Raw genomic sequence first — 27,011 nt, forward strand, 5'->3', positions numbered from 1 at the left:
AGTTTCAGGGAAGGGAAGGGAAGGGAAGGGAAGGGAAGGGAAGGGAAGGGAAGGGAAGGGAAGGGAAGGGAAGGGAAGGGAAGGGAAGGGAAGGGAAGGGAAGGGAAGGGAAGGGAAGTTTCAGGGAAGGGAAGGGAAGTTTCAGGGAAGTTTCAGGGAAGTTTCAGGGAAGTTTCAGGGAAGTTTCAGGGAAGTTTCAGGGAAGTTTCAGGGAAGGGAAGGGAAGGGAAGGGAAGGGAAGGGAAGGGAAGGGAAGGGAAGGGAAGGGAAGGGAAGTTTCAGGGAAGGGAAGTTTCAGGGAAGGGAAGGGAAGTTTCAGGGAAGGGAAGTTTCAGGGAAGGGAAGGGAAGTTTCAGGGAAGGGAAGTTTCAGGGAAGGGAAGGGAAGGGAAGGGAAGGGAAGGGAAGGGAAGGGAAGGGAAGGGAAGGGAAGGGAAGGGAAGGGAAGGGAAGGGAAGGGAAGGGAAGGGAAGGGAAGGGAAGGGAAGGGAAGGGAAGTTTCAGGGAAGGGAAGTTTCAGGGAAGGGAAGGGAAGTTTCAGGGAAGGGAAGGGAAGTTTCAGGGAAGTTTCAGGGAAGTTTCAGGGAAGTTTCAGGGAAGGGAAGGGAAGGGAAGGGAAGGGAAGGGAAGGGAAGGGAAGGGAAGGGAAGGGAAGGGAAGGGAAGGGAAGGGAAGGGAAGGGAAGGGAAGTCTCTGGGAAGGGAAGGGAAGGGAAGGGAAGGGAAGTTTCAGGGAAGGGAAGTTTCAGGGAAGTTTCAGGGAAGGGAAGTTTCAGGGAAGGGAAGTTTCAGGGAAGTTTCAGGGAAGTTTCAGGGAAGTTTCAGGGAAGTTTCAGGGAAGGGAAGGGAAGTTTCAGGGAAGGGAAGTTTCAGGGAAGGGAAGGTAAGTTTCAGGGAAGGGAAGGGAAGGGAAGGGAAGGGAAGGGAAGGGAAGGGAAGGGAAGGGAAGGGAAGGGAAGGGAAGGGAAGGGAAGGGAAGGGAAGGGAAGGGAAGGGAAGGGAAGGGAAGGGAAGGGAAGGGAAGGGAAGGGAAGTTTCAGGGAAGTTTCAGGGAAGGGAAGGGAAGGGAAGGGAAGGGAAGGGAAGGGAAGGGAAGGGAAGGGAAGGGAAGGGAAGGGAAGGGAAGGGAAGGGAAGGGAAGGGAAGTTTCAGGGAAGGGAAGTTTCAGGGAAGGGAAGTTTCAGGGAAGGGAAGGGAAGGGAAGGGAAGGGAAGGGAAGGGAAGGGAAGGGAAGGGAAGGGAAGGGAAGTTTCAGGGAAGGGAAGGGAAGTTTCAGGGAAGGGAAGGGAAGGGAAGTTTCAGGGAAGGGAAGTTTCAGGGAAGGGAAGGGAAGGGAAGTTTCAGGGAAGGGAAGGGAAGTTTCAGGGAAGGGAAGTTTCAGGGAAGGGAAGGGAAGTTTCAGGGAAGGGAAGGGAAGTTTCAGGGAAGTTTCAGGGAAGTTTCAGGGAAGTTTCAGGGAAGTTTCAGGGAAGGGAAGGGAAGGGAAGGGAAGGGAAGGGAAGGGAAGGGAAGGGAAGGGAAGGGAAGGGAAGTTTCAGGGAAGTTTCAGGGAAGTTTCAGGGAAGTTTCAGGGAAGGGAAGGGAAGGGAAGGGAAGGGAAGGGAAGGGAAGGGAAGGGAAGGGAAGGGAAGGGAAGGGAAGGGAAGGGAAGTTTCAGGGAAGGGAAGGGAAGTTTCAGGGAAGGGAAGTTTCAGGGAAGGGAAGTTTCAGGGAAGGGAAGTTTCAGGGAAGGGAAGGGAAGTTTCAGGGAAGTTTCAGGGAAGTTTCAGGGAAGTTTCAGGGAAGTTTCAGGGAAGTTTCAGGGAAGTTTCAGGGAAGGGAAGGGAAGGGAAGGGAAGGGAAGGGAAGGGAAGGGAAGGGAAGGGAAGGGAAGGGAAGGGAAGGGAAGGGAAGGGAAGGGAAGGGAAGTTTCAGGGAAGTTTCAGGGAAGGGAAGGGAAGGGAAGGGAAGGGAAGGGAAGGGAAGTTTCAGGGAAGGGAAGTTTCAGGGAAGGGAAGGGAAGTTTCAGGGAAGGGAAGGGAAGGGAAGTTTCAGGGAAGGGAAGGGAAGGGAAGTTTCAGGGAAGGGAAGGGAAGGGAAGTTTCAGGGAAGTTTCAGGGAAGTTTCAGGGAAGTTTCAGGGAAGTTTCAGGGAAGGGAAGTTTCAGGGAAGGGAAGTTTCAGGGAAGGGAAGTTTCAGGGAAGGGAAGTTTCAGGGAAGGGAAGGGAAGGGAAGGGAAGGGAAGGGAAGGGAAGGGAAGGGAAGGGAAGGGAAGGGAAGGGAAGGGAAGGGAAGGGAAGGGAAGGGAAGGGAAGGGAAGGGAAGGGAAGGGAAGGGAAGGGAAGGGAAGGGAAGGGAAGGGAAGTTTCAGGGAAGGGAAGGGAAGGGAAGTTTCAGGGAAGGGAAGGGAAGGGAAGTTTCAGGGAAGGGAAGTTTCAGGGAAGGGAAGTTTCAGGGAAGTTTCAGGGAAGGGAAGGGAAGTTTCAGGGAAGGGATGGGAAGGGAAGTTTCAGGGAAGGGAAGTTTCAGGGAAGGGAAGGGAAGTTTCAGGGAAGTTTCAGGGAAGTTTCAGGGAAGTTTCAGGGAAGTTTCAGGGAAGGGAAGGGAAGGGAAGGGAAGGGAAGGGAAGGGAAGGGAAGGGAAGGGAAGGGAAGGGAAGGGAAGGGAAGGGAAGGGAAGGGAAGGGAAGGGAAGGGAAGGGAAGGGAAGGGAAGGGAAGGGAAGGGAAGTTTCAGGGAAGTTTCATGGAAGGGAAGTTTCAGGGAAGTTTCAGGGAAGTTTCAGGGAAGTTTCAGGGAAGTTTCAGGGAAGTTTCAGGGAAGGGAAGGGAAGGGAAGGGAAGGGAAGGGAAGGGAAGGGAAGGGAAGGGAAGGGAAGGGAAGGGAAGGGAAGGGAAGGGAAGGGAAGGGAAGGGAAGGGAAGGGAAGGGAAGGGAAGTTTCAGGGAAGGGAAGTTTCAGGGAAGGGAAGGGAAGGGAAGGGAAGTTTCAGGGAAGGGAAGGGAAGGGAAGGGAAGTTTCAGGGAAGGGAAGGGAAGGGAAGGGAAGGGAAGTTTCAGGGAAGGGAAGGGAAGTTTCAGGGAAGTTTCAGGGAAGTTTCAGGGAAGTTTCAGGGAAGTTTCAGGGAAGTTTCAGGGAAGGGAAGGGAAGGGAAGGGAAGGGAAGGGAAGGGAAGGGAAGGGAAGGGAAGGGAAGGGAAGGGAAGGGAAGGGAAGGGAAGGGAAGGGAAGTTTCAGGGAAGGGAAGGGAAGTTTCAGGGAAGGGAAGGGAAGTTTCAGGGAAGTTTCAGGGAAGTTTCAGGGAAGTTTCAGGGAAGGGAAGGGAAGGGAAGGGAAGGGAAGGGAAGGGAAGGGAAGGGAAGGGAAGGGAAGGGAAGGGAAGGGAAGGGAAGGGAAGGGAAGGGAAGGGAAGGGAAGGGAAGGGAAGGGAAGGGAAGGGAAGGGAAGTTTCAGGGAAGTTTCAGGGAAGGGAAGTTTCAGGGAAGGGAAGTTTCAGGGAAGTTTCAGGGAAGTTTCAGGGAAGTTTCAGGGAAGTTTCAGGGAAGTTTCAGGGAAGGGAAGGGAAGGGAAGGGAAGGGAAGGGAAGGGAAGGGAAGGGAAGGGAAGGGAAGGGAAGGGAAGGGAAGGGAAGTTTCAGGGAAGGGAAGTTTCAGGGAAGGGAAGTTTCAGGGAAGGGAAGGGAAGGGAAGGGAAGGGAAGGGAAGGGAAGGGAAGGGAAGTTTCAGGGAAGGGAAGTTTCAGGGAAGTTTCAGGGAAGTTTCAGGGAAGTTTCAGGGAAGTTTCAGGGAAGGGAAGGGAAGGGAAGGGAAGGGAAGGGAAGGGAAGGGAAGGGAAGGGAAGGGAAGGGAAGTTTCAGGGAAGGGAAGTTTCAGGGAAGGGAAGTTTCAGGGAAGGGAAGGGAAGTTTCAGGGAAGGGAAGGGAAGGGAAGGGAAGGGAAGGGAAGGGAAGGGAAGTTTCAGGGAAGGGAAGGGAAGTTTCAGGGAAGGGAAGTTTCAGGGAAGGGAAGGGAAGTTTCAGGGAAGGGAAGGGAAGGGAAGGGAAGGGAAGGGAAGGGAAGGGAAGTTTCAGGGAAGGGAAGGGAAGTTTCAGGGAAGGGAAGTTTCAGGGAAGGGAAGTTTCAGGGAAGGGAAGGGAAGTTTCAGGGAAGGGAAGTTTCAGGGAAGGGAAGTTTCAGGGAAGGGAAGTTTCAGGGAAGTTTCAGGGAAGTTTCAGGGAAGTTTCAGGGAAGTTTCAGGGAAGTTTCAGGGAAGGGAAGGGAAGGGAAGGGAAGGGAAGGGAAGGGAAGGGAAGGGAAGGGAAGGGAAGGGAAGGGAAGGGAAGGGAAGGGAAGGGAAGTTTCAGGGAAGGGAAGTTTCAGGGAAGGGAAGTTTCAGGGAAGGGAAGGGAAGGGAAGGGAAGGGAAGGGAAGGGAAGGGAAGGGAAGGGAAGGGAAGGGAAGTTTCAGGGAAGGGAAGTTTCAGGGAAGGGAAGGGAAGTTTCAGGGAAGGGAAGGGAAGGGAAGTTTCAGGGAAGGGAAGGGAAGGGAAGGGAAGGGAAGGGAAGGGAAGTTTCAGGGAAGGGAAGGGAAGTTTCAGGGAAGGGAAGTTTCAGGGAAGGGAAGGGAAGTTTCAGGGAAGGGAAGGGAAGTTTCAGGGAAGTTTCAGGGAAGTTTCAGGGAAGTTTCAGGGAAGTTTCAGGGAAGTTTCAGGGAAGTTTCAGGGAAGGGAAGGGAAGGGAAGGGAAGGGAAGGGAAGGGAAGGGAAGGGAAGGGAAGGGAAGGGAAGGGAAGGGAAGTTTCAGGGAAGGGAAGTTTCAGGGAAGGGAAGTTTCAGGGAAGTTTCAGGGAAGTTTCAGGGAAGTTTCAGGGAAGGGAAGGGAAGGGAAGGGAAGGGAAGGGAAGGGAAGGGAAGGGAAGGGAAGGGAAGGGAAGGGAAGGGAAGGGAAGGGAAGGGAAGGGAAGGGAAGGGAAGGGAAGGGAAGGGAAGGAAAGGGAAGGGAAGGGAAGGGAAGGGAAGGGAAGGGAAGGGAAGGGAAGGGAAGGGAAGGGAAGGGAAGGGAAGTTTCAGGGAAGGGAAGGGAAGTTTCAGGGAAGGGAAGTTTCAGGGAAGGGAAGTTTCAGGGAAGGGAAGTTTCAGGGAAGTTTCAGGGAAGTTTCAGGGAAGTTTCAGGGAAGTTTCAGGGAAGTTTCAGGGAAGTTTCAGGGAAGGGAAGGGAAGGGAAGTTTCAGGGAAGGGAAGGGAAGGGAAGGGAAGGGAAGGGAAGGGAAGGGAAGGGAAGGGAAGGGAAGGGAAGGGAAGGGAAGGGAAGGGAAGGGAAGGGAAGGGAAGGGAAGGGAAGGGAAGGGAAGGGAAGGGAAGGGAAGGGAAGGGAAGTTTCAGGGAAGGGAAGGGAAGTTTCAGGGAAGGGAAGGGAAGTTTCAGGGAAGGGAAGGGAAGGGAAGGGAAGGGAAGGGAAGGGAAGGGAAGGGAAGGGAAGGGAAGGGAAGGGAAGGGAAGGGAAGGGAAGGGAAGTTTCAGGGAAGGGAAGGGAAGTTTCAGGGAAGTTTCAGGGAAGGGAAGTTTCAGGGAAGGGAAGTTTCAGGGAAGTTTCAGGGAAGGGAAGGGAAGTTTCAGGGAAGGGAAGTTTCAGGGAAGTTTCAGGGAAGTTTCAGGGAAGTTTCAGGGAAGGGAAGTTTCAGGGAAGTTTCAGGGAAGGGAAGTTTCAGGGAAGGGAAGGGAAGTTTCAGGGAAGGGAAGTTTCAGGGAAGTTTCAGGGAAGTTTCAGGGAAGTTTCAGGGAAGGGAAGGGAAGTTTCAGGGAAGGGAAGTTTCAGGGAAGGGAAGTTTCAGGGAAGTTTCAGGGAAGTTTCAGGGAAGTTTCAGGGAAGTTTCAGGGAAGGGAAGGGAAGGGAAGGGAAGGGAAGGGAAGGGAAGGGAAGGGAAGGGAAGGGAAGGGAAGGGAAGGGAAGGGAAGGGAAGGGAAGGGAAGGGAAGGGAAGGGAAGGGAAGGGAAGGGAAGGGAAGGGAAGGGAAGGGAAGGGAAGGGAAGGGAAGGGAAGGGAAGGGAAGGGAAGTTTCAGGGAAGGGAAGGGAAGGGAAGGGAAGGGAAGGGAAGTTTCAGGGAAGGGAAGGGAAGTTTCAGGGAAGGGAAGTTTCAGGGAAGGGAAGGGAAGTTTCAGGGAAGGGAAGGGAAGTTTCAGGGAAGGGAAGTTTCAGGGAAGGGAAGGGAAGTTTCAGGGAAGGGAAGTTTCAGGGAAGGGAAGTTTCAGGGAAGGGAAGTTTCAGGGAAGGGAAGGGAAGGGAAGGGAAGGGAAGGGAAGGGAAGGGAAGGGAAGGGAAGGGAAGGGAAGGGAAGGGAAGGGAAGGGAAGGGAAGGGAAGGGAAGGGAAGGGAAGGGAAGGGAAGTTTCAGGGAAGGGAAGGGAAGTTTCAGGGAAGTTTCAGGGAAGTTTCAGGGAAGTTTCAGGGAAGTTTCAGGGAAGTTTCAGGGAAGGGAAGGGAAGGGAAGGGAAGGGAAGGGAAGGGAAGGGAAGGGAAGGGAAGGGAAGGGAAGGGAAGGGAAGGGAAGGGAAGGGAAGGGAAGTTTCAGGGAAGGGAAGTTTCAGGGAAGGGAAGGGAAGTTTCAGGGAAGGGAAGTTTCAGGGAAGGGAAGGGAAGTTTCAGGGAAGGGAAGTTTCAGGGAAGGGAAGGGAAGGGAAGGGAAGGGAAGGGAAGGGAAGGGAAGGGAAGGGAAGGGAAGGGAAGGGAAGTTTCAGGGAAGGGAAGTTTCAGGGAAGGGAAGTTTCAGGGAAGGGAAGGGAAGTTTCAGGGAAGTTTCAGGGAAGTTTCAGGGAAGTTTCAGGGAAGTTTCAGGGAAGGGAAGGGAAGGGAAGGGAAGGGAAGGGAAGGGAAGGGAAGGGAAGGGAAGGGAAGGGAAGGGAAGGGAAGGGAAGGGAAGGGAAGGGAAGTTTCAGGGAAGTTTCAGGGAAGGGAAGTTTCAGGGAAGGGAAGTTTCAGGGAAGTTTCAGGGAAGTTTCAGGGAAGTTTCAGGGAAGGGAAGGGAAGTTTCAGGGAAGGGAAGTTTCAGGGAAGGGAAGGGAAGGGAAGGGAAGGGAAGGGAAGGGAAGGGAAGGGAAGGGAAGGGAAGGGAAGGGAAGGGAAGGGAAGGGAAGGGAAGGGAAGGGAAGTTTCAGGGAAGGGAAGGGAAGGGAAGGGAAGGGAAGGGAAGGGAAGTTTCAGGGAAGTTTCAGGGAAGTTTCAGGGAAGGGAAGGGAAGGGAAGGGAAGGGAAGGGAAGGGAAGGGAAGGGAAGGGAAGGGAAGGGAAGGGAAGGGAAGGGAAGGGAAGGGAAGGGAAGGGAAGGGAAGGGAAGGGAAGGGAAGGGAAGGGAAGGGAAGGGAAGGGAAGGGAAGTTTCAGGGAAGGGAAGTTTCAGGGAAGGGAAGGGAAGGGAAGGGAAGGGAAGGGAAGGGAAGGGAAGGGAAGGGAAGGGAAGGGAAGGGAGGGGAAGGGAAGGGAAGGGAAGGGAAGGGAAGGGAAGGGAAGGGAAGGGAAGGGAAGGGAAGTTTCAGGGAAGGGAAGGGAAGTTTCAGGGAAGGGAAGGGAAGGGAAGTTTCAGGGAAGGGAAGTTTCAGGGAAGGGAAGGGAAGGGAAGTTTCAGGGAAGGGAAGGGAAGTTTCAGGGAAGGGAAGTTTCAGGGAAGGGAAGGGAAGTTTCAGGGAAGGGAAGGGAAGTTTCAGGGAAGTTTCAGGGAAGTTTCAGGGAAGTTTCAGGGAAGGGAAGGGAAGGGAAGGGAAGGGAAGGGAAGGGAAGGGAAGGGAAGGGAAGGGAAGTTTCAGGGAAGTTTCAGGGAAGTTTCAGGGAAGTTTCAGGGAAGTTTCAGGGAAGGGAAGGGAAGGGAAGGGAAGGGAAGGGAAGGGAAGGGAAGGGAAGGGAAGTTTCAGGGAAGGGAAGGGAAGTTTCAGGGAAGGGAAGTTTCAGGGAAGGGAAGTTTCAGGGAAGGGAAGTTTCAGGGAAGGGAAGGGAAGTTTCAGGGAAGTTTCAGGGAAGTTTCAGGGAAGTTTCAGGGAAGTTTCAGGGAAGTTTCAGGGAAGTTTCAGGGAAGTTTCAGGGAAGGGAAGGGAAGGGAAGGGAAGGGAAGGGAAGGGAAGGGAAGGGAAGGGAAGGGAAGGGAAGTTTCAGGGAAGTTTCAGGGAAGGGAAGGGAAGGGAAGGGAAGGGAAGGGAAGGGAAGTTTCAGGGAAGGGAAGTTTCAGGGAAGGGAAGGGAAGTTTCAGGGAAGGGAAGGGAAGGGAAGTTTCAGGGAAGGGAAGGGAAGGGAAGTTTCAGGGAAGGGAAGGGAAGGGAAGTTTCAGGGAAGTTTCAGGGAAGTTTCAGGGAAGTTTCAGGGAAGTTTCAGGGAAGGGAAGTTTCAGGGAAGGGAAGTTTCAGGGAAGGGAAGTTTCAGGGAAGGGAAGTTTCAGGGAAGTTTCAGGGAAGGGAAGTTTCAGGGAAGGGAAGGGAAGGGAAGGGAAGGGAAGGGAAGGGAAGGGAAGGGAAGGGAAGGGAAGGGAAGGGAAGGGAAGTTTCAGGGAAGGGAAGGGAAGGGAAGTTTCAGGGAAGTTTCAGGGAAGGGAAGTTTCAGGGAAGGGAAGTTTCAGGGAAGGGAAGTTTCAGGGAAGTTTCAGGGAAGGGAAGGGAAGTTTCAGGGAAGGGAAGGGAAGGGAAGTTTCAGGGAAGGGAAGTTTCAGGGAAGGGAAGGGAAGTTTCAGGGAAGTTTCAGGGAAGTTTCAGGGAAGTTTCAGGGAAGTTTCAGGGAAGGGAAGGGAAGGGAAGGGAAGGGAAGGGAAGGGAAGGGAAGGGAAGGGAAGGGAAGGGAAGGGAAGGGAAGGGAAGGGAAGGGAAGGGAAGGGAAGGGAAGGGAAGGGAAGGGAAGGGAAGGGAAGGGAAGGGAAGGGAAGGGAAGGGAAGTTTCAGGGAAGGGAAGGGAAGGGAAGTTTCAGGGAAGGGAAGGGAAGTTTCAGGGAAGTTTCAGGGAAGTTTCAGGGAAGTTTCAGGGAAGTTTCAGGGAAGGGAAGGGAAGTTTCAGGGAAGGGAAGGGAAGGGAAGGGAAGGGAAGGGAAGGGAAGGGAAGGGAAGGGAAGGGAAGGGAAGGGAAGGGAAGGGAAGGGAAGGGAAGGGAAGGGAAGGGAAGGGAAGGGAAGGGAAGGGAAGTTTCAGGGAAGGGAAGTTTCAGGGAAGGGAAGGGAAGGGAAGGGAAGGGAAGTTTCAGGGAAGGGAAGGGAAGGGAAGTTTCAGGGAAGGGAAGGGAAGGGAAGGGAAGGGAAGTTTCAGGGAAGGGAAGGGAAGTTTCAGGGAAGTTTCAGGGAAGTTTCAGGGAAGTTTCAGGGAAGTTTCAGGGAAGTTTCAGGGAAGTTTCAGGGAAGTTTCAGGGAAGGGAAGGGAAGGGAAGGGAAGGGAAGGGAAGGGAAGGGAAGGGAAGGGAAGGGAAGGGAAGGGAAGGGAAGTTTCAGGGAAGGGAAGTTTCAGGGAAGGGAAGGGAAGTTTCAGGGAAGGGAAGGGAAGTTTCAGGGAAGTTTCAGGGAAGTTTCAGGGAAGTTTCAGGGAAGTTTCAGGGAAGTTTCAGGGAAGTTTCAGGGAAGGGAAGGGAAGGGAAGGGAAGGGAAGGGAAGGGAAGGGAAGGGAAGGGAAGGGAAGGGAAGGGAAGGGAAGGGAAGGGAAGGGAAGGGAAGGGAAGGGAAGGGAAGGGAAGGGAAGGGAAGGGAAGTTTCAGGGAAGGGAAGTTTCAGGGAAGTTTCAGGGAAGGGAAGTTTCAGGGAAGGGAAGTTTCAGGGAAGTTTCAGGGAAGTTTCAGGGAAGTTTCAGGGAAGTTTCAGGGAAGTTTCAGGGAAGTTTCAGGGAAGTTTCAGGGAAGTTTCAGGGAAGGGAAGTTTCAGGGAAGGGAAGGGAAGGGAAGGGAAGGGAAGGGAAGGGAAGGGAAGGGAAGGGAAGGGAAGGGAAGGGAAGGGAAGTTTCAGGGAAGGGAAGTTTCAGGGAAGGGAAGTTTCAGGGAAGGGAAGGGAAGGGAAGGGAAGGGAAGGGAAGGGAAGGGAAGGGAAGTTTCAGGGAAGGGAAGTTTCAGGGAAGTTTCAGGGAAGTTTCAGGGAAGTTTCAGGGAAGTTTCAGGGAAGGGAAGGGAAGGGAAGGGAAGGGAAGGGAAGGGAAGTTTAAGGGAAGGGAAGGGAAGGGAAGGGAAGGGAAGGGAAGGGAAGGGAAGGGAAGGGAAGGGAAGTTTCAGGGAAGGGAAGTTTCAGGGAAGGGAAGGGAAGTTTCAGGGAAGGGAAGGGAAGTTTCAGGGAAGGGAAGGGAAGGGAAGGGAAGGGAAGGGAAGGGAAGGGAAGGGAAGGGAAGGGAAGGGAAGGGAAGGGAAGGGAAGGGAAGGGAAGGGAAGGGAAGGGAAGGGAAGGGAAGGGAAGGGAAGTTTCAGGGAAGGGAAGGGAAGTTTCAGGGAAGGGAAGTTTCAGGGAAGGGAAGTTTCAGGGAAGGGAAGGGAAGTTTCAGGGAAGGGAAGTTTCAGGGAAGGGAAGTTTCAGGGAAGGGAAGTTTCAGGGAAGTTTCAGGGAAGTTTCAGGGAAGTTTCAGGGAAGGTTCAGGGAAGTTTCAGGGAAGTTTCAGGGAAGTTTCAGGGAAGTTTCAGGGAAGGGAAGGGAAGGGAAGGGAAGGGAAGGGAAGGGAAGGGAAGGGAAGGGAAGGGAAGGGAAGGGAAGGGAAGGGAAGGGAAGTTTCAGGGAAGGGAAGTTTCAGGGAAGGGAAGTTTCAGGGAAGGGAAGGGAAGGGAAGGGAAGGGAAGGGAAGGGAAGGGAAGGGAAGGGAAGGGAAGGGAAGGGAAGGGAAGGGAAGTTTCAGGGAAGGGAAGTTTCAGGGAAGGGAAGGGAAGTTTCAGGGAAGGGAAGGGAAGGGAAGTTTCAGGGAAGGGAAGGGAAGGGAAGGGAAGGGAAGGGAAGTTTCAGGGAAGGGAAGGGAAGTTTCAGGGAAGGGAAGTTTCAGGGAAGGGAAGGGAAGTTTCAGGGAAGGGAAGGGAAGTTTCAGGGAAGTTTCAGGGAAGTTTCAGGGAAGTTTCAGGGAAGTTTCAGGGAAGTTTCAGGGTTCAGGGAAGGGAAGGGAAGGGAAGGGAAGGGAAGGGAAGGGAAGGGAAGGGAAGGGAAGGGAAGGGAAGGGAAGGGAAGGGAAGGGAAGGGAAGGGAAGGGAAGGGAAGTTTCAGGGAAGTTTCAGGGAAGGGAAGGGAAGGGAAGGGAAGGGAAGGGAAGGGAAGGGAAGGGAAGGGAAGGGAAGGGAAGGGAAGGGAAGGGAAGGGAAGGGAAGGGAAGGGAAGGGAAGGGAAGGGAAGGGAAGGGAAGGGAAGGGAAGGGAAGGAAAGGGAAGGGAAGGGAAGGGAAGGGAAGGGAAGGGAAGGGAAGTTTCAGGGAAGGGAAGGGAAGTTTCAGGGAAGGGAAGTTTCAGGGAAGGGAAGTTTCAGGGAAGTTTCAGGGAAGTTTCAGGGAAGTTTCAGGGAAGTTTCAGGGAAGTTTCAGGGAAGGGAAGGGAAGGGAAGTTTCAGGGAAGGGAAGGGAAGGGAAGGGAAGGGAAGGGAAGGGAAGGGAAGGGAAGGGAAGGGAAGGGAAGGGAAGGGAAGGGAAGGGAAGGGAAGGGAAGGGAAGGGAAGGGAAGGGAAGGGAAGTTTCAGGGAAGGGAAGTTTCAGGGAAGGGAAGTTTCAGGGAAGGGAAGGGAAGGGAAGGGAAGGGAAGGGAAGGGAAGGGAAGGGAAGGGAAGGGAAGGGAAGGGAAGGGAAGGGAAGGGAAGGGAAGGGAAGGGAAGGGAAGGGAAGGGAAGGGAAGGGAAGGGAAGGGAAGGGAAGTTTCAGGGAAGGGAAGGGAAGTTTCAGGGAAGGGAAGGGAAGGGAAGTTTCAGGGAAGTTTCAGGGAAGTTTCAGGGAAGTTTCAGGGAAGTTTCAGGGAAGGGAAGTTTCAGGGAAGGGAAGTTTCAGGGAAGGGAAGTTTCAGGGAAGGGAAGTTTCAGGGAAGGGAAGTTTCAGGGAAGGGAAGGGAAGGGAAGTTTCAGGGAAGTTTCAGGGAAGGGAAGGGAAGTTTCAGGGAAGTTTCAGGGAAGTTTCAGGGAAGTTTCAGGGAAGGGAAGGGAAGGGAAGGGAAGGGAAGGGAAGGGAAGGGAAGGGAAGGGAAGGGAAGGGAAGGGAAGGGAAGGGAAGGGAAGGGAAGGGAAGGGAAGGGAAGGGAAGGGAAGGGAAGGGAAGGGAAGGGAAGGGAAGGGAAGGGAAGGGAAGGGAAGTTTCAGGGAAGGGAAGTTTCAGGGAAGGGAAGTTTCAGGGAAGTTTCAGGGAAGGGAAGGGAAGTTTCAGGGAAGGGAAGGGAAGGGAAGTTTCAGGGAAGGGAAGTTTCAGGGAAGGGAAGGGAAGGGAAGGGAAGGGAAGGGAAGTTTCAGGGAAGTTTCAGGGAAGTTTCAGGGAAGGGAAGGGAAGGGAAGGGAAGGGAAGGGAAGGGAAGGGAAGGGAAGGGAAGGGAAGGGAAGGGAAGGGAAGGGAAGGGAAGGGAAGGGAAGGGAAGTTTCATGGAAGGGAAGTTTCAGGGAAGTTTCAGGGAAGTTTCAGGGAAGTTTCAGGGAAGTTTCAGGGAAGTTTCAGGGAAGTTTCAGGGAAGGGAAGGGAAGGGAAGGGAAGGGAAGGGAAGGGAAGGGAAGGGAAGGGAAGGGAAGGGAAGGGAAGGGAAGGGAAGTTTCAGGGAAGGGAAGTTTCAGGGAAGGGAAGGGAAGGGAAGGGAAGGGAAGTTTCAGGGAAGGGAAGGGAAGGGAAGGGAAGTTTCAGGGAAGGGAAGGGAAGGGAAGGGAAGGGAAGTTTCAGGGAAGGGAAGGGAAGTTTCAGGGAAGTTTCAGGGAAGTTTCAGGGAAGTTTCAGGGAAGTTTCAGGGAAGTTTCAGGGAAGTTTCAGGGAAGTTTCAGGGAAGGGAAGGGAAGGGAAGGGAAGGGAAGGGAAGGGAAGGGAAGGGAAGGGAAGGGAAGGGAAGGGAAGGGAAGGGAAGGGAAGGGAAGGGAAGGGAAGGGAAGGGAAGGGAAGGGAAGGGAAGGGAAGGGAAGGGAAGTTTCAGGGAAGGGAAGGGAAGGGAAGGGAAGTTTCAGGGAAGGGAAGGGAAGGGAAGTTTCAGGGAAGGGAAGGGAAGTTTCAGGGAAGTTTCAGGGAAGTTTCAGGGAAGTTTCAGGGAAGTTTCAGAGAAGGGAAGTTTCAGGGAAGGGAAGTTTCAGGGAAGGGAATTTTCAGGGAAGTTTCAGGGAAGTTTCAGGGAAGTTTCAGGGAAGGGAAGTTTCAGGGAAGTTTCAGGGAAGTTTCAGGGAAGTTTCAGGGAAGTTTCAGGGAAGTTTCAGGGAAGTTTCAGGGAAGGGAAGGGAAGGGAAGTTTCAGGGAAGGGAAGTTTCAGGGAAGGGAAGTTTCAGGGAAGGGAAGGGAAGGGAAGGGAAGGGAAGGGAAGGGAAGGGAAGGGAAGGGAAGGGAAGGGAAGGGAAGGGAAGGGAAGGGAAGGGAAGGGAAGGGAAGGGAAGGGAAGGGAAGGGAAGGGAAGGGAAGGGAAGGGAAGGGAAGGGAAGGGAAGGGAAGGGAAGGGAAGGGAAGGGAAGGGAAGGGAAGGGAAGGGAGGGAAGGGAAGGGAAGGGAAGGGAAGGGAAGGGAAGGGAAGGGAAGGGAAGGGAAAGTTCAGGGAAGGGAAGTTTCAGGGAAGGGTGTTGGAGTTTGTACCATATATCAACCCCCTTACAGCTCCTGCTGACTGCCACTCTGACCATCCTCTGCTTTACAGACACACTCTCCTTTAGAGAAGCACTTACTTCAGAGGAAAGAACATGATTTAGCAGAAGAGCCCTTCATATCTTCCACTAGTGAGATGAATGGTCACCATCCAGGAAGCCCCCATTCAATTCATAAGGATTGTGCTTCATAGAAACACCTGCCTCTTTGAACTGTATGTCAAAAAACCTGTAATTTCCAATCACAATTGGAGGTGATGTTTTCACAGGCAAACCAGTGAAACTTTCTCTCGTGCACTGAAATTAAGACAGGCTGAAAGTAAACGGAAATCTTACAATGTTAACTCTGGTCTAGTGAAAGGTTTTCCCAGTTCCTTAATTCCCTCCAAAGCCAAAACTCCGCCTGCAGATAGAAGCCTCTTTGAGTCCCTCTGTACTCTGAAACAAGATGACTTTTGAAAAGGCCTGAAACGAAGGCTGGGAACAAAGAACAAACTGAGACCGGTAAAGATGCATTTCTGTGGGACCCAGTTTGTATTCAGTGAGATCTCTGTGACAGAAAGGCTGCCTCTGGCTTCCTGCTGAAGGGAGGAGGCAGATTTATTCATCTGACCAAGCCAAACCGCCCAGAGGCTGGACAAAAAGAAAGTCAAGGGGCAGCAAACCAATACGTGCGACAAGCCAAATTCAACAGCCAAGCACAGAGCTGAGTGAGGCCAAACAATTTAGTCATGTATATCTGGACAGCATTAACACTCAGGATGACTGTAGACAAAAGTCTAAAGAGAAGACAGGCTATATTCAATATTAGCATCTCTCCCTCTCCAACCCAGACCCCACGACAGACCTTCCTCTGTTTACATAGCAATACCCTCAGCACCATCTTCACCAACAAAAGAAAGTTAATCTCTTTTACAAAAAAAAAAAATTTAATTCATCAATGTCTTTATCTGTGTTCTTTTCCCCCTAGATAGGCATGACGTGTAAAAGGAAACAGGGTAATGATAAAATACTTCTAAAGTTCATCACCAGGTAAAAAGAGTCAAGTAAGCACCTCCTTAAGGGCTGAGAAGTCTCAAGCCCCACATGACATGAACCTCTTCCAGCCTTCTAATAACTGAATTTTCTTTTCTTTAAAGGGAAATTAGCTATTCAACAGAAGTTAACTTGACACTATTTCATAAATCCAACGTGTTTCATAACAATGAAATTAATTGCACAGCCTTTCAACTGAGTACAGAGGGTAATTTGGGTTACAGACTCTAAAGGAGAATTAAAATTCTATTTATGTTTTGGATGGCTTCCAGCAAAACAATTGCTTAGCAACTCTAATATGTTGAGAACACACAATTTTTTGTTGACAAGATGAATATATGGTCTGAAGCTCAAACCTCCCTTTGTAAGCAGGGCAACCTTGGAATATGCTCTGCAGGGGCATTTAATTAGCACCTTTCAGACAGAGTTTGTGCAACTTGTACATTTATTCTAGTTCAATAAGAAGGTGACTAAAGGAAAAAAAGTTAAAACTCTTGTTCAAATAAGGCACAACACAAATTAGCAGGTTTTGTGTAAACAACAGATACAGTTTTCTTACTAAAGGAAAAGAACAATCAAAAAACAAAGAGATCTTACTGCTAATGTATGAGTACAGTCAAGTTTTCAGACTGGGCTTCCCCCAGACTTCCCACCAGGAAATGCTACAACACAGAAAAGGAGAAAACACAGAAATCTCCCCTCTGATCCTATGATTCCATGAAAATTACACATATCCAGTTAAAACCAGTTGATTGAATTCTTACAGAAGCAGGTACCAGGGAGATGGCAAAAACAATGCCAGGGGATTCCGTATTGACTTGTGTCACTTTTCCGTATTTTGCAACATAAAACAGCACACCAGGCAAATAAATTCCAGGCAATCATGAACATGTATTAGTATGATTTCACATGAAATTTTGTTTATTAGGTTGCTTTTAATAGAAATAAATGGGATTTAGAAATGAGTATTTGCATGTTTTGGATGGTTTTCATGTCATTTGCTGCTGAGATGTTGCTATGGGTGAATGAAGGTAGAGACTGCTGTGAGATTAGCATTTTTTTCCTCTCCACTTTCTGTGACTCTTTGCAAAGAACAAAAATTACAGCCACAGAATTTTAAGTCTTTTCCACATATCAAACTGCCCCCTTGCATGAGGTATTTCTCCAGTGATACATTCCTAATTCACCAGCAACTGATTATGGGCTAGCAGCATGTGTCAACTAAGACATACACTAACTCTACTCTTCTGGTTTGCAAAGCTTTAAATTGCAATGGTTTTAGACATTTCTGTCCATTCTTCCAAAACTGATTAATACAGGGACAAAGAAAGGAGCCTAAATCCACACTAGGCACCAAGGGTGTTATCACACACAAGGAGAGAAAAAGAGTTCTCATCTCTTTAGGTAAGACAAGTCCTCCAGCTCTGGTATGGAAACAGGGCAAGGCTGTTAGATGTGCTCAGAGGACAAGGAATCTTCCAGATCCCAGTTTTAATGAAAGCAGAAAAGGTAAGAGGCTCAAAACACCTCTTGACAGAGAGCTGTGCCTCGTTCCTTGGGGACACTGCTGAAGGTTCATGGGGAACCTAATTGGGTTTTTTTCCCCAGGTTGTTGACTTTTCTCAGCTCCAGCCTAAATCTTTCCCAGGCTGAAAATCTTTCTCAGAGACAAAACACGGAAAGGTAGAAAGAAAACACAGATAGACACCTGGTGTTGACCACTGAGTCATGTGAGTGACTCATGATATTTTGGAGAGCATGTTTTCAAAGAGGTGTCACCTTCTTTGACCAATGAGTCTTTTCTACTTTGTTTTTTTTGCAATCTCCCTTATACATATGCCATGGCTTTTCAATAAATCATTCTTCTCGCTGTTAGGAAGAGGAGTCATGTTGTTGTATTCTTTTGCTGCTTCCTAGCCCCACAGTGACAGTTCCCCCCCACCTATGCTCACACACCACAAAGAAAAAGAAAAATAAAAATACATGCCCACACTAAATCAGCACCTGCCCCCTTGCACTCCTTCTGATCTTCTTCCCAGTGTTATTCCTCATCCTCTCCCTTTCCCTGCCATGACACAGCCCTGGCCCTCATCTCCCTGAACCCTGACATTGGTCTTTCCTTTCCAACAGTGAGTCAAATACAAAGTTCACATTTTGATTTTACGTATTTAGAAAATTTGTAACAGACTCAAATTCCAAGCACAAAGCAATGGAAAGTGCTTCAGCACAGGCAGACTGCACTACCCTCTTCTTTAAAAACATTTCCCAAATTACCTCAGCTTCCTGGATTTGCTCATGGAATGTCACTCTCCCATTTATGATGCTTTCCTTCAGTTATTTCTAAAGTGTTTTTGAAGCTTGCCAAGACAGTGTAGGATATGCTGCTACTTCAATACAGCAGATGGCACTAGTGTTAAGTAAGCATTATAGAAATCTACTGTATTCCTAGAAAAAATAACTAAGTGAGCATCAACTAGCAGGTGGCTAAAATATTTCATGAGTAATGGGGAAAGTAATTCAGAGACATAGTGTGAACAGGGCATTAGATGGGTGACCCCGCTAAGGCCCAAAAGAGGTCATTCAAACTGGTGACTCATCCTTGGTACCTTTTTCACCTAGATCTTAGAACATTTTAAGAAGTAGCCTTAACATTTAGGACCACAAAATTCATCAACATCACCCAAAAGGTACCTTCTGTTCCCATAAGTTATCTTGGATTGCAGGCTGTTATGAGATTGTTTTTCCTTTGCTCATGCTGAGCCTTTATCACCAGCCTTGTTATTTTGGGGATAAACAAAGCAGCAGCCATGACTGGAAGATACATAAATTATGGATGCTCATGGGAAGAGCTGGACAACCTTGAGTCAAGGGTTATGCTAAACCCTCTCCTAGAACCTCTCAGATTCTGTTCTCTATTAAAACACTCTTATCCTTGGTCCAAACCTGAATTATTAGAAATTCTGTTAGAACATTTTGTGTCCCCGGTCCCCATGGAAATACAGAACATGGTACTATATCTCCAGTATTTTTGCTGTTGACTGAATTTTATAGCACCTTATACTACTGGTTATCTTCACACTGAAAATAACTTAAAATTGTTTATCAATACAATCTGAATGTTTTAAACACACACATCCAAAAGCTTTAAGAAGTTCCTCATACAGTACACACAAAATTAAATCCTACATCCTTCTTTCTTTCTTTTTAAGTTAATTTCTGTTCTAGTGCTGAAAAGCCCCCATATTATATTACAGCCATAGATCATCAGATGAATTAGCATAAAATTACTTTTCCTTTGGATTTAAGTCACTAATCTAACTACATAAAAGCCAAACATATAGGTCTAGTAAACCTGAGGTTGTCTCCATTGCAGACCTCCCACTTCTGCAACAAAAAAAGATCATGATGGTTGACATGTCAACAGACCCTTGAATGCAGCAAACCAGCATTACCATTGGACATCCACATTCAAATTCTAGTCATCCATCTGGAGTCTGAGAAAACCCATTCTCCTTCTTCTAAATTAATTAAAAGCTAATTATAGCAGTCTGGGAAAGAAATCCTCTCCAGTCTCTTTACATGAAATAACAGTGGCTGATAAAGATTTCAGAAAGGCTCAGCTCTCCAGCAGGCCTGATGCAAAGGGACTGGGCAGGAGGAAAACACGGTCTAAATGCCAAAATTTACTTGCCTGTATTCCTAAAATGAAAAGAAAGAGACGGCTAATGGCCTTTTCCGACTAATATGTATGACATTGACTTTGCGCTGGTAAACAGTACTGAAATAGCACTCAGCTCCACCACAGACCTATGCCTACTTAGAATTTAAGCTTTTAATATGCTGTTACTATAAGAAATTTTATTTCCATTTTTCTGTTTTGTAAGATTTCATAAAATATTCGTAACTGAAAGGGTTAATAAATGAAGACAACATGGCAATAAAAGTAAGTCCAGAAAGTTCAATTTGTTTTCCCCTATACATCTACAGAAGATAAACAACTGTGCACAATCTTTTATTTAATTCACATTTCATCCCAGTGCAGATTTACAGAGGAAGTAGGCTTGTTCTTGACTCAATTCCCGAGGAAGTTTAATAAATTGAAATGTTAATCTGTTCTTTCTCAACTCTGTTGAAGACATCACAGACGTATCTGACAGTGACAGATAAAAAAAGAGCAGCCTATTACAGTTTCTCCTCCTATGTCAGCGCTAGCACGGTGCCAGCCAGCCCTGAGTGGTACCATACAGCATTTCCTGGCACATCCACCCCAGCAAGACACACACAAGACAGAAATCAAATCTTCAGTGTCAATACCTGTAATTCTGCTCTGGTTGTCAATGTTTCATCAGGAAGGAGTGCTCCCAGTAACCACATCTCCACAATGTGGTGCCACATTTCTACTATCAGTAAGTGTTCACTTACTAGCACTGCATTGTTCACATTTTAAAAGGTTTTTAAAGACACCTATCAGCCTTCACTATAACTGAATATTTTACACAATATTCTGAAAGCAATAGTTGATAAATAAAGGCCAAGGAATGATGGTATCCTAGCTTTCAACTCCCCCTTCTTGCACTGTGCTATGTGGTCCTGTGAAAGGCATTTTCCCTTCTTTGCTATTAGCTACATTAGTAAACATTAAATAATTTCATATTCAAAAATTATAATCAGCTGCATGCCTTTGGATCCAGTCATGATCCAGTCAGAATGGCAGCTTAGTAGTCAAACTAACTTAGCAGTTAAATTACATAGTCAAATTATATTACACTAAAACAAACAGCTGTGGCAGCCCAAGAAGGGCAGCATGCAGGAGAGGTTTTTGCATATTCCTTAAAAGGAGAGAAATACCATCCTCAAGTATTTAATATCCCCCAAAACTGCACACAAAAATAGCCAGATTAACCTAAAATGGAGTTAACCATAGTGTTTCAAAATTCTCAACTAATACTGGAATGACAGCTTGAGCTCTACACCTCCTTTAGTTTTGGCAGCGCTGTATATATCACAAAAGGTTAAAGAATTTTCTTCTTTAAGCAGAAAAAAAATCATGAAAATTTTAAAAACGCTTACTGATAATCTGCCAACTAGTTTGGGTTGATTTTCTCTTGTAATGCCTACTGAAGGTAATTTGTTTAATGTTTTTAAAATGAATATTTTAATTTTAAACTGAATAGATTAAAATGCAAAACAAAGTGAACAAACTGTTTGATATTCTCTAGCACAGCTGAGGTGCAGCTGTTGCAATGGGGACAGCTCTGAGTGACAAGAGCTTTACCTAGATGAACTGCTATTTCTGAGCACAACTTTAAATAAATAATTTAAAATAGAACAAAAAGAGACAGCAAAACAGAGCAGGCTTGCAAAGTGTTCAATAACATCATGTCATATTGATACATAAGACTGACAAGTCCAAATACAACCCTGTGTTTCATCAATAAAAATTTTCTACAATGCAAATAGAAATAGCAAAGGGGGGAAGAAGAGGAAAAGAAAAATGAAACAACTGAGACAGGCAGTTAAAAGGAATGTTGTAGAAAGACCTCCAGGCTCCAAACCACACAGTTTGCTGTAATCACATTAAAACTCACCTGGATCAACAAGTTTGTGTTTTTATTACAAGCAGCTGTGCTTTATAAGATATATCACTGTGGTGGTGTACCTGCCTGGAAGCCCAAAATTCTCTTCAAGCTTCTGTCACAGGGAAGAAAAGGAATTCCAAAATATTTCATTTCTACATGGGGATGGGTGATATGTTCTGCCTCAGTACTACTCAGGCAATGTCCTAAGACCACTGGAAATTGAAGGGTTTATTCACATCTTCAACAGTCTGGTGACAACAGTCACACAGAAGCCATGGCAAATCCCAAATTTGTGTGAATTTACATAAAACTGCTCTGAAGCAATACTTTATATGAGAATGATGAGAAGACCTTGACTGTAGTGACACTCACTTTGATGGGATTTTAAAAAGTTCTCCATAAAACTTAATTCCCATCATAACTTTAACTCCTTTTTCATAATTATGCTTCTGCCCAGGAGTTCCATCCTCAGCTTGTGCCACTGTACCACTGTGCAGGCAAGGGAAGGAAATGTGCCTCCCTTGTTAGCTGGGAAATTACAGCACATCCAACAGGTATTTTTCCCCCCTGGATTGAAAGTTGAATCTGTAATTGAAAGTGAAATCTGTAAGATTTCACTCTTCCAGCCACAATCAAAAATCAAAAACCCAAGCCAATACAAACACTCTCTCTTGACATAGAATCACTGAATGGTTGGGGTTGGAAGGGACCTCTAGAGATCAGTTATTCCCAGACACAAATTGTACACCCATAATCCAAGTATTTTCAAGGTGACCAGAGAGACTCCCTTAAAATTATTAGCTAGCAGGATGCATTTAGCAATGATTTTATATAGTTGTCTTCCTCATACTTTTTCTTTACTATAAGAGTTGCACAGAATGCAAACATTTTGTAACCACACACAGGACAAGGATGTGGAGAAAGCTTAAATCAGGAGCTTGAAGGGTATTCAAAATTCATCTGTATCTATGACAAATTAAGGAAAAGGCTGGAAGCTTGTTTTTAAAAACTTAAGACAATTCACTTCAAAAGCTTCTTGCTTTTCTGGGTTTTTTTTTCTGCAGAATATGTTTTAGTGTTAGCAGCTGCCACTGTTTTTTCTCCTTCCAGTTGCCAGAATTACCAGCATGCTGGTTGTTCGGAGATAAAGTAAGGAACAATTTATGCAGAAAAAATTATGTTTTTATTTCCCCCATAACTCCTTCCAGAGGCTGACTGGACACACAACTCCAGTCCTCTCTCAAGGAATGGCTTCTTCCTGCTTTGCCTATAGCCATACGCCTACAGAATTGACTTGCTGTCTATAAAGAGGGCCAACAAGATTTTTATTTTTTTATGACTAATCTATGCCCCTCCCACAAATTCTCAAAATGGCCTGTTACTTGAGAGTGGTTGACTCCCGAATGTTAGGAGCAATTTTCTGATAAAAAAACTGGTGCCTCAGCATGTTGTCTCCACACTGCCGCACTCTTTCTCAAGATGTCTGCATGTATCTTCTCACTAGAAATAAATTTTCTTACTCTTTCTGGTTTATTTTTATCTGTAGTAAAACACGCTTCTTTAGCTGCGTGTGATTACCCTCCACAAACACTACAACTTTCCCTTTCCCTAGCATGTTCTAATGTTGCACTGTCTTACTTTCTCCTTTGATTTTACTTGGATTCTCCTTGGATTTTCACCTTCTTTCCCACCTGAATTGCTTCAGACACATTGAGATAAACATAGCCAATATTACTCTACCTTGCTTTGATAACTGAGCACCAATATGCAGAATAAAAAATATCTCAAGGACTGATTCCTACCAAGGCATATGCAGCAAGCCTGAAGATTCTCAGACAAAATACTTCACAACAAAAATTAACAAAATGAACTAGAGTCAACAGTGTGTCATACTCAACAAAGCCTTCACCTTTAGAATTATCAAATATTTTATCTATCTATTTATTTTCACATTTGTGATACCTTGAAATTTGAGAGGAAATCAGTGACAGGTTTAAAAGCAGGTGTAATGCCACAGATGCTCTGACTTCTCTTTTACCAAAGGAAAGACTGGTATTTTACCAAAATAAATATTCTAGATTATCAACCTATTCTGATTGGCTTTTAAAAGAAAGTGTAAATATATCTACAGCACAGACACATACCATTTTGTATCTGGAGTAGTGTGTTCCTAGTTGGAATAGCAAGGGAAAAAAACAAAAGGAAGGAGTTTCCCTCATTTGTGTGTTTGGCCCCTCTCACTCTTTGTTTAATATCAGGCCACCAAAGCAACATGCACCACCATTTCTATCTGTGGGCACTCTGAAGCAGGCCACTTGGAGAGCTTTCCTTACTAGGTGTCAAGAAATCACAATTCCTAACTCTGAATAATCATTTAACAAATTAAATGAAAAACAGGTGTGTGCATCGGATATTCTTAATTAGACCCCTCAGCAAAAAATGAGGCAATCCACAGTTCTAATTTTTAAATCAAATCAGTGTTTCACTAAACATCTTCTGTTCAATATAACTATGGGTTCTACATAACTTAGTTACACACATTTTATAATTAAGCAGTAAAGGACTTCAACAAAACAAAATAAAACAAGAAGAAATATTGATGGAGTAGAGGAAGGAATTTCTGATTCCATATTTTTTTTACCTCACAAAGTAGTAAGTCAATGATATGGAAGACCATGCAGAGTGGAAACTTGGCAGTAAAAAGAGTGAGGAACCACTGGGATGCATACATGTGAGCTTCCAAATTGAGGTCTGAGAAATGGCTGTGCAAGTCTGGTAACTGCTCCTGGAACAAAGGAAAAAAAAAAGATGTTTCAATATTACTCAGTAATTTGAGTTCTTCATCCATACTTCCAGTAAGGATCAGGGTTGCTAAATAGCAAAAAAGCACAATAAAGTGAAAGCCTGGCTTCTCTTGGGCAATGAAGATGTTTCTCGATAAATTTCAATGCCAAGGTATCACATGGTTACATTTTTTAGTAAGATATCCACAGTGGATTCCATCACAGTATGAAAGAACACACTGAGACTATACTGAGTAATTACAGAATCTTCAGCAGTCAAAAGGCAGAGCACTTGTAAAATCTATGTCATGCTGTATATTTTAAGTTACTCATTTGCTGTGTCTTGCTATAAATGCTTCTGCCACAAAAAACAATGGCTACTGGAATCAGATCACTTTGCAGAGCAAAGTGTTGTGTGCAACAGAGCACACAACTCCATCAGACCATTTCTCTAACTAGGAGCACATTCAAGCAACACAAAATAAGCACAGAAAATCCTACTGAACCGTGATGATACGGTCATTTAATAAAATATCTTTGTTAAGGGTATATTTGTTAACAAAATCTGTTTTGTTTGTTAACAAAAATCTTTGTGGACATAAGTAAATATTGAGAAGACCATATGCTGAAGTAGCACATTAATTAGTATGCAATTCCACTCCATCAAATACAAAATATACAATTTGACATCTGAAAAAATACCACTAAATTAAAAATAGTCTGTTTTATTTGGTTTCAGTATATCCCACAGAGGTACCTATGGTTATCTGTGAGAATTGACTTCATCAAGCAGCTTTTCATAGTGCCAACAAAAGGGTAGCGCTTAACGAACAGTAAGTAATTCCTTATTAGTCAGAATAACAATGTATAATATTTGCAGCCATTCAGTTATGCTAAACTGCTCGATTAAGTAATTACACTTGAAAAAAGAGTAGAGTCTCTGAAGAGACAGTAAAACCTGCCCAGTGGTCCACACTTGACTGCTATTTCATAAGCATCAGGATGTCCTGATTTGTCTGACCTCTTAACACCCACATAATTCATGGAAAGTAGGACACTGATGGAGGCAGTTCAAAGGATATACTGGCCTCAACAGCACAGAGACATTCTCTCTAAGCAACATCAGAAATAGAGTGGGAGCAATCAAATGGGAGAAGCAAATATCTGCTCTGTTTGGATACAAAGATTAACTGCAGAAGTGGTATATCAGAGACAAAAAAACCTAGAAACAAATCTGATTCATTATGTTTGAATTCAGCTATTAAACTTCCCTGCTTTGCTTTATCCCACCTCTATAGGGAGAGGGGGTTTTATTGTCCAATAGCTTTTGGAAGCAAAGCATTAATCTCTTCTCCATGTCAGTATTTCCATTTATAAAACAAATCAAAGGAGAATCTGTTACTTTGGCCCCACCTGCATTAACTTCTCCAGTTGGAAAAATTTGCAATGGAGATCTTCAAAGTTATTTCTGTAGAGGTCCCTCAAGCCATAGTCATACATTATTTTCACAAATACACAGAATGCCTGCTCCTCTGGCATCTGGTTGGAAAAATACACAAAAATAGGGTTAATAATGGAGCTAAGGATCCATTATTACAGACACATTACATTATTACAGACACACACACTTAAACACCTTATGCACAATGAATTCTGAACCAGGGAAGTATTAAAATGTTCAGCCAAGTACTGTGAATGCCAGATTAACCAACTAAAATCTCACTGGGACTAGTCTCCTTGATGAGCACCTGGATTTGGCTCTGTAAGGCCTTCTCTGAAGAAAATGTGGGATCATAGGTTCATGTATGTCTACATCCCTACAGCAGCACAACTGTCAGCAGAATTCTTTTTGTAAAATAGGTATGAGAACAACTAGTACACAACTCTCAGTCACATAAAAACAATTTAAAAATAAAAAAGAATGAAAACAAAATAAAAAGGCAACAACTCATGACTGTGATGTCTTCTGAGAGATACTTGGTTAAATGGGAAAAATTCAGGAGAACTAAGGTACAACCAACCTCTATTGAGAACAATGCTCATCCACTTTCATCCAAACCTCAGGACACCAAAAACTCTTAAGCTGGGCATCCCACAACCCCATCTATTAACATGCTGATTTTTTCAGAAGCCCTACATCCATGATTTCTGTTTCATTCTGACCAAAATTTCTCATCCAACAATGGTATGGAAGGTGGTACTAACATAAACTGTCTGAGCCACTCTACACTTCTATTTGTCAGCTTGAGCCCACTGAATACTGAATTGGCTGGAAGCCCTGTGTCACTAAACCTCCACATCATCTTCTCCTGTGCCTTCAGGTAACATAATAATAACAGGCACAAACAGAACCCAAATCAACCTTTCCATCACATTAAAAACGTACTTTCTTTTGGAAGCACCAGATTGTAACAAATGAAAACAATTACTGAGAATCAAGAACAACACTTGACCTTTTAGTGTATTCACTCATTTGGCCTACTGCCAGCCTCTTATCAAGTATAGACCACATCTGAAAGCTCAGCATGTTTTTCAAAGAGAATTTTAGGCTTCTGATATTTCCCTTCAGAGTTTCGTCTCATGCTCAGCCCATGATTAGGGCCATGGGCAGTTTCATTTTCATTTTCAGACACCATAAAGGAAAGTAACTGGTCAGTACAAAGTATTACCAGATTGGCTGATGCCTATCAGTCTGGGCTTGATTTACCCAAGACAAATTCTAAGGAATTTCAAAGCTCTTAATCACAAGTTTATCTGGATGGAATGATCCTGACTGACAGCATATAAAAGCCACAGACAAAGTAAAGGGAAAAAATAATTGTATCCTGGCCAAAAGGCTCATTGAGACTCCTTGCTTCCCCCTTCTCTAAGCATTTCACTTCAATATCCTCTGATGAAACCAAATGTTATAAAGGACATATTAAAAAGAGTGTAATTTCCATTTCGCATTCCTGGTGAACAGGGCAACTTCTTCCAGCTCCAGAAACACTAAAAAAAGAGTTGATTCCTTGTAGTAATAATAACACAGAACTAAGGTAGAGAATCTGAGGTATTACTCAAATGTTAAGAATGTGACACCCACACATTCCTAAACAACTCTGGTATTGAAAATGGCTCATTTTTCCAGTGGAACTTCAAAATCCTGCTTTTGGTAAAAAATTAATTGCAAAATAACTTAGATAAGTTATTTTACAGTACATGTTAGACTGCAATAATGGGACTAATTCAGATTTATTCTTGAAAGATCTAAAGCTTCTCTGCAACTGTCGCTGTGTATCATGTTTCTCAAGACTTCAAGGAGTCACAGCTCTCACTAGGAATTACAACTTAAACTAATCTGAATTTGAGTTCCAAATGCTTTAGGCAGTGGGTATGTAACATACATAACACCAGCAGCTGTATCAAACCCACACTTCAAAAGGTATTTCAATCCTGACTGATAATTTACTAATTAAAACCTGAGAGAAAAAGCAAGCAAGAGCTTGAGTAAGAATTGTGGTTGAGCTTTGGGGTGGCTTATTCAGATAGACTTTATCTCAATAAATACACTATTTGAATCTGCTGCTTTTCCACGGAGACATCAGATGTAAAGCATCTTGCACTTATAAAATCTGTAATTTATCTATCTCTGAACATATACCCATTTATAAAGGAAGCAACAGATCAAATTTTGTGCAGTTTTTGATTACAGGCTAAAATATCAAAGTTAAAAATCAGCTTTCCCTCAGAAGATATTATAAAATATCCTGAGGAGAAAAAATCACCCAAAAAATTAGTGACTACATGCTTCAATGGGCTGCTCTGAGAATGTCTCGCAGACTTAAATTCACCATAAACACAAAGGGAGCTCACTTAGGTGACAACTACATTAAAAGAAAAAAATTGATATGTAACAAATTGGTTTCAAGTTTTTGCACAGAAGTACTTGAGAATTTAACAGTTTTCTCCCAGATAAAGGAAATCTAC

At 45.9% G+C, this 27,011-nt stretch overlaps 1 protein-coding gene across 5 annotated transcripts in view; it reads right to left on the reverse strand.

Annotated features, from left to right (window-relative positions):
* Positions 1 to 27,011, reverse strand: part of RABGAP1L (RAB GTPase activating protein 1 like) — a 260,444-nt gene that overhangs the window by 96,480 nt on the left and 136,953 nt on the right. For 4 of the 5 annotated variants that reach the window (XM_056497048.1, XM_056497049.1, XM_056497051.1 and 1 more), the window contains 2 exons: positions 24,459 to 24,584; positions 22,904 to 23,047 (listed from right to left, as the gene is read on the reverse strand). In XM_056497048.1, the coding sequence (XP_056353023.1) occupies positions 22,904 to 23,047; positions 24,459 to 24,584 (270 nt within the window). The remainder of the gene's footprint in view (positions 1 to 22,903; positions 23,048 to 24,458; positions 24,585 to 27,011) is intronic. The other variant, XM_056497050.1, reaches the window with a different exon arrangement.

This window comes from Oenanthe melanoleuca, chromosome 8 (genome assembly GCF_029582105.1).
Source record: "Oenanthe melanoleuca isolate GR-GAL-2019-014 chromosome 8, OMel1.0, whole genome shotgun sequence".
Classification (NCBI taxonomy): Eukaryota; Metazoa; Chordata; class Aves; order Passeriformes; family Muscicapidae; genus Oenanthe; species Oenanthe melanoleuca.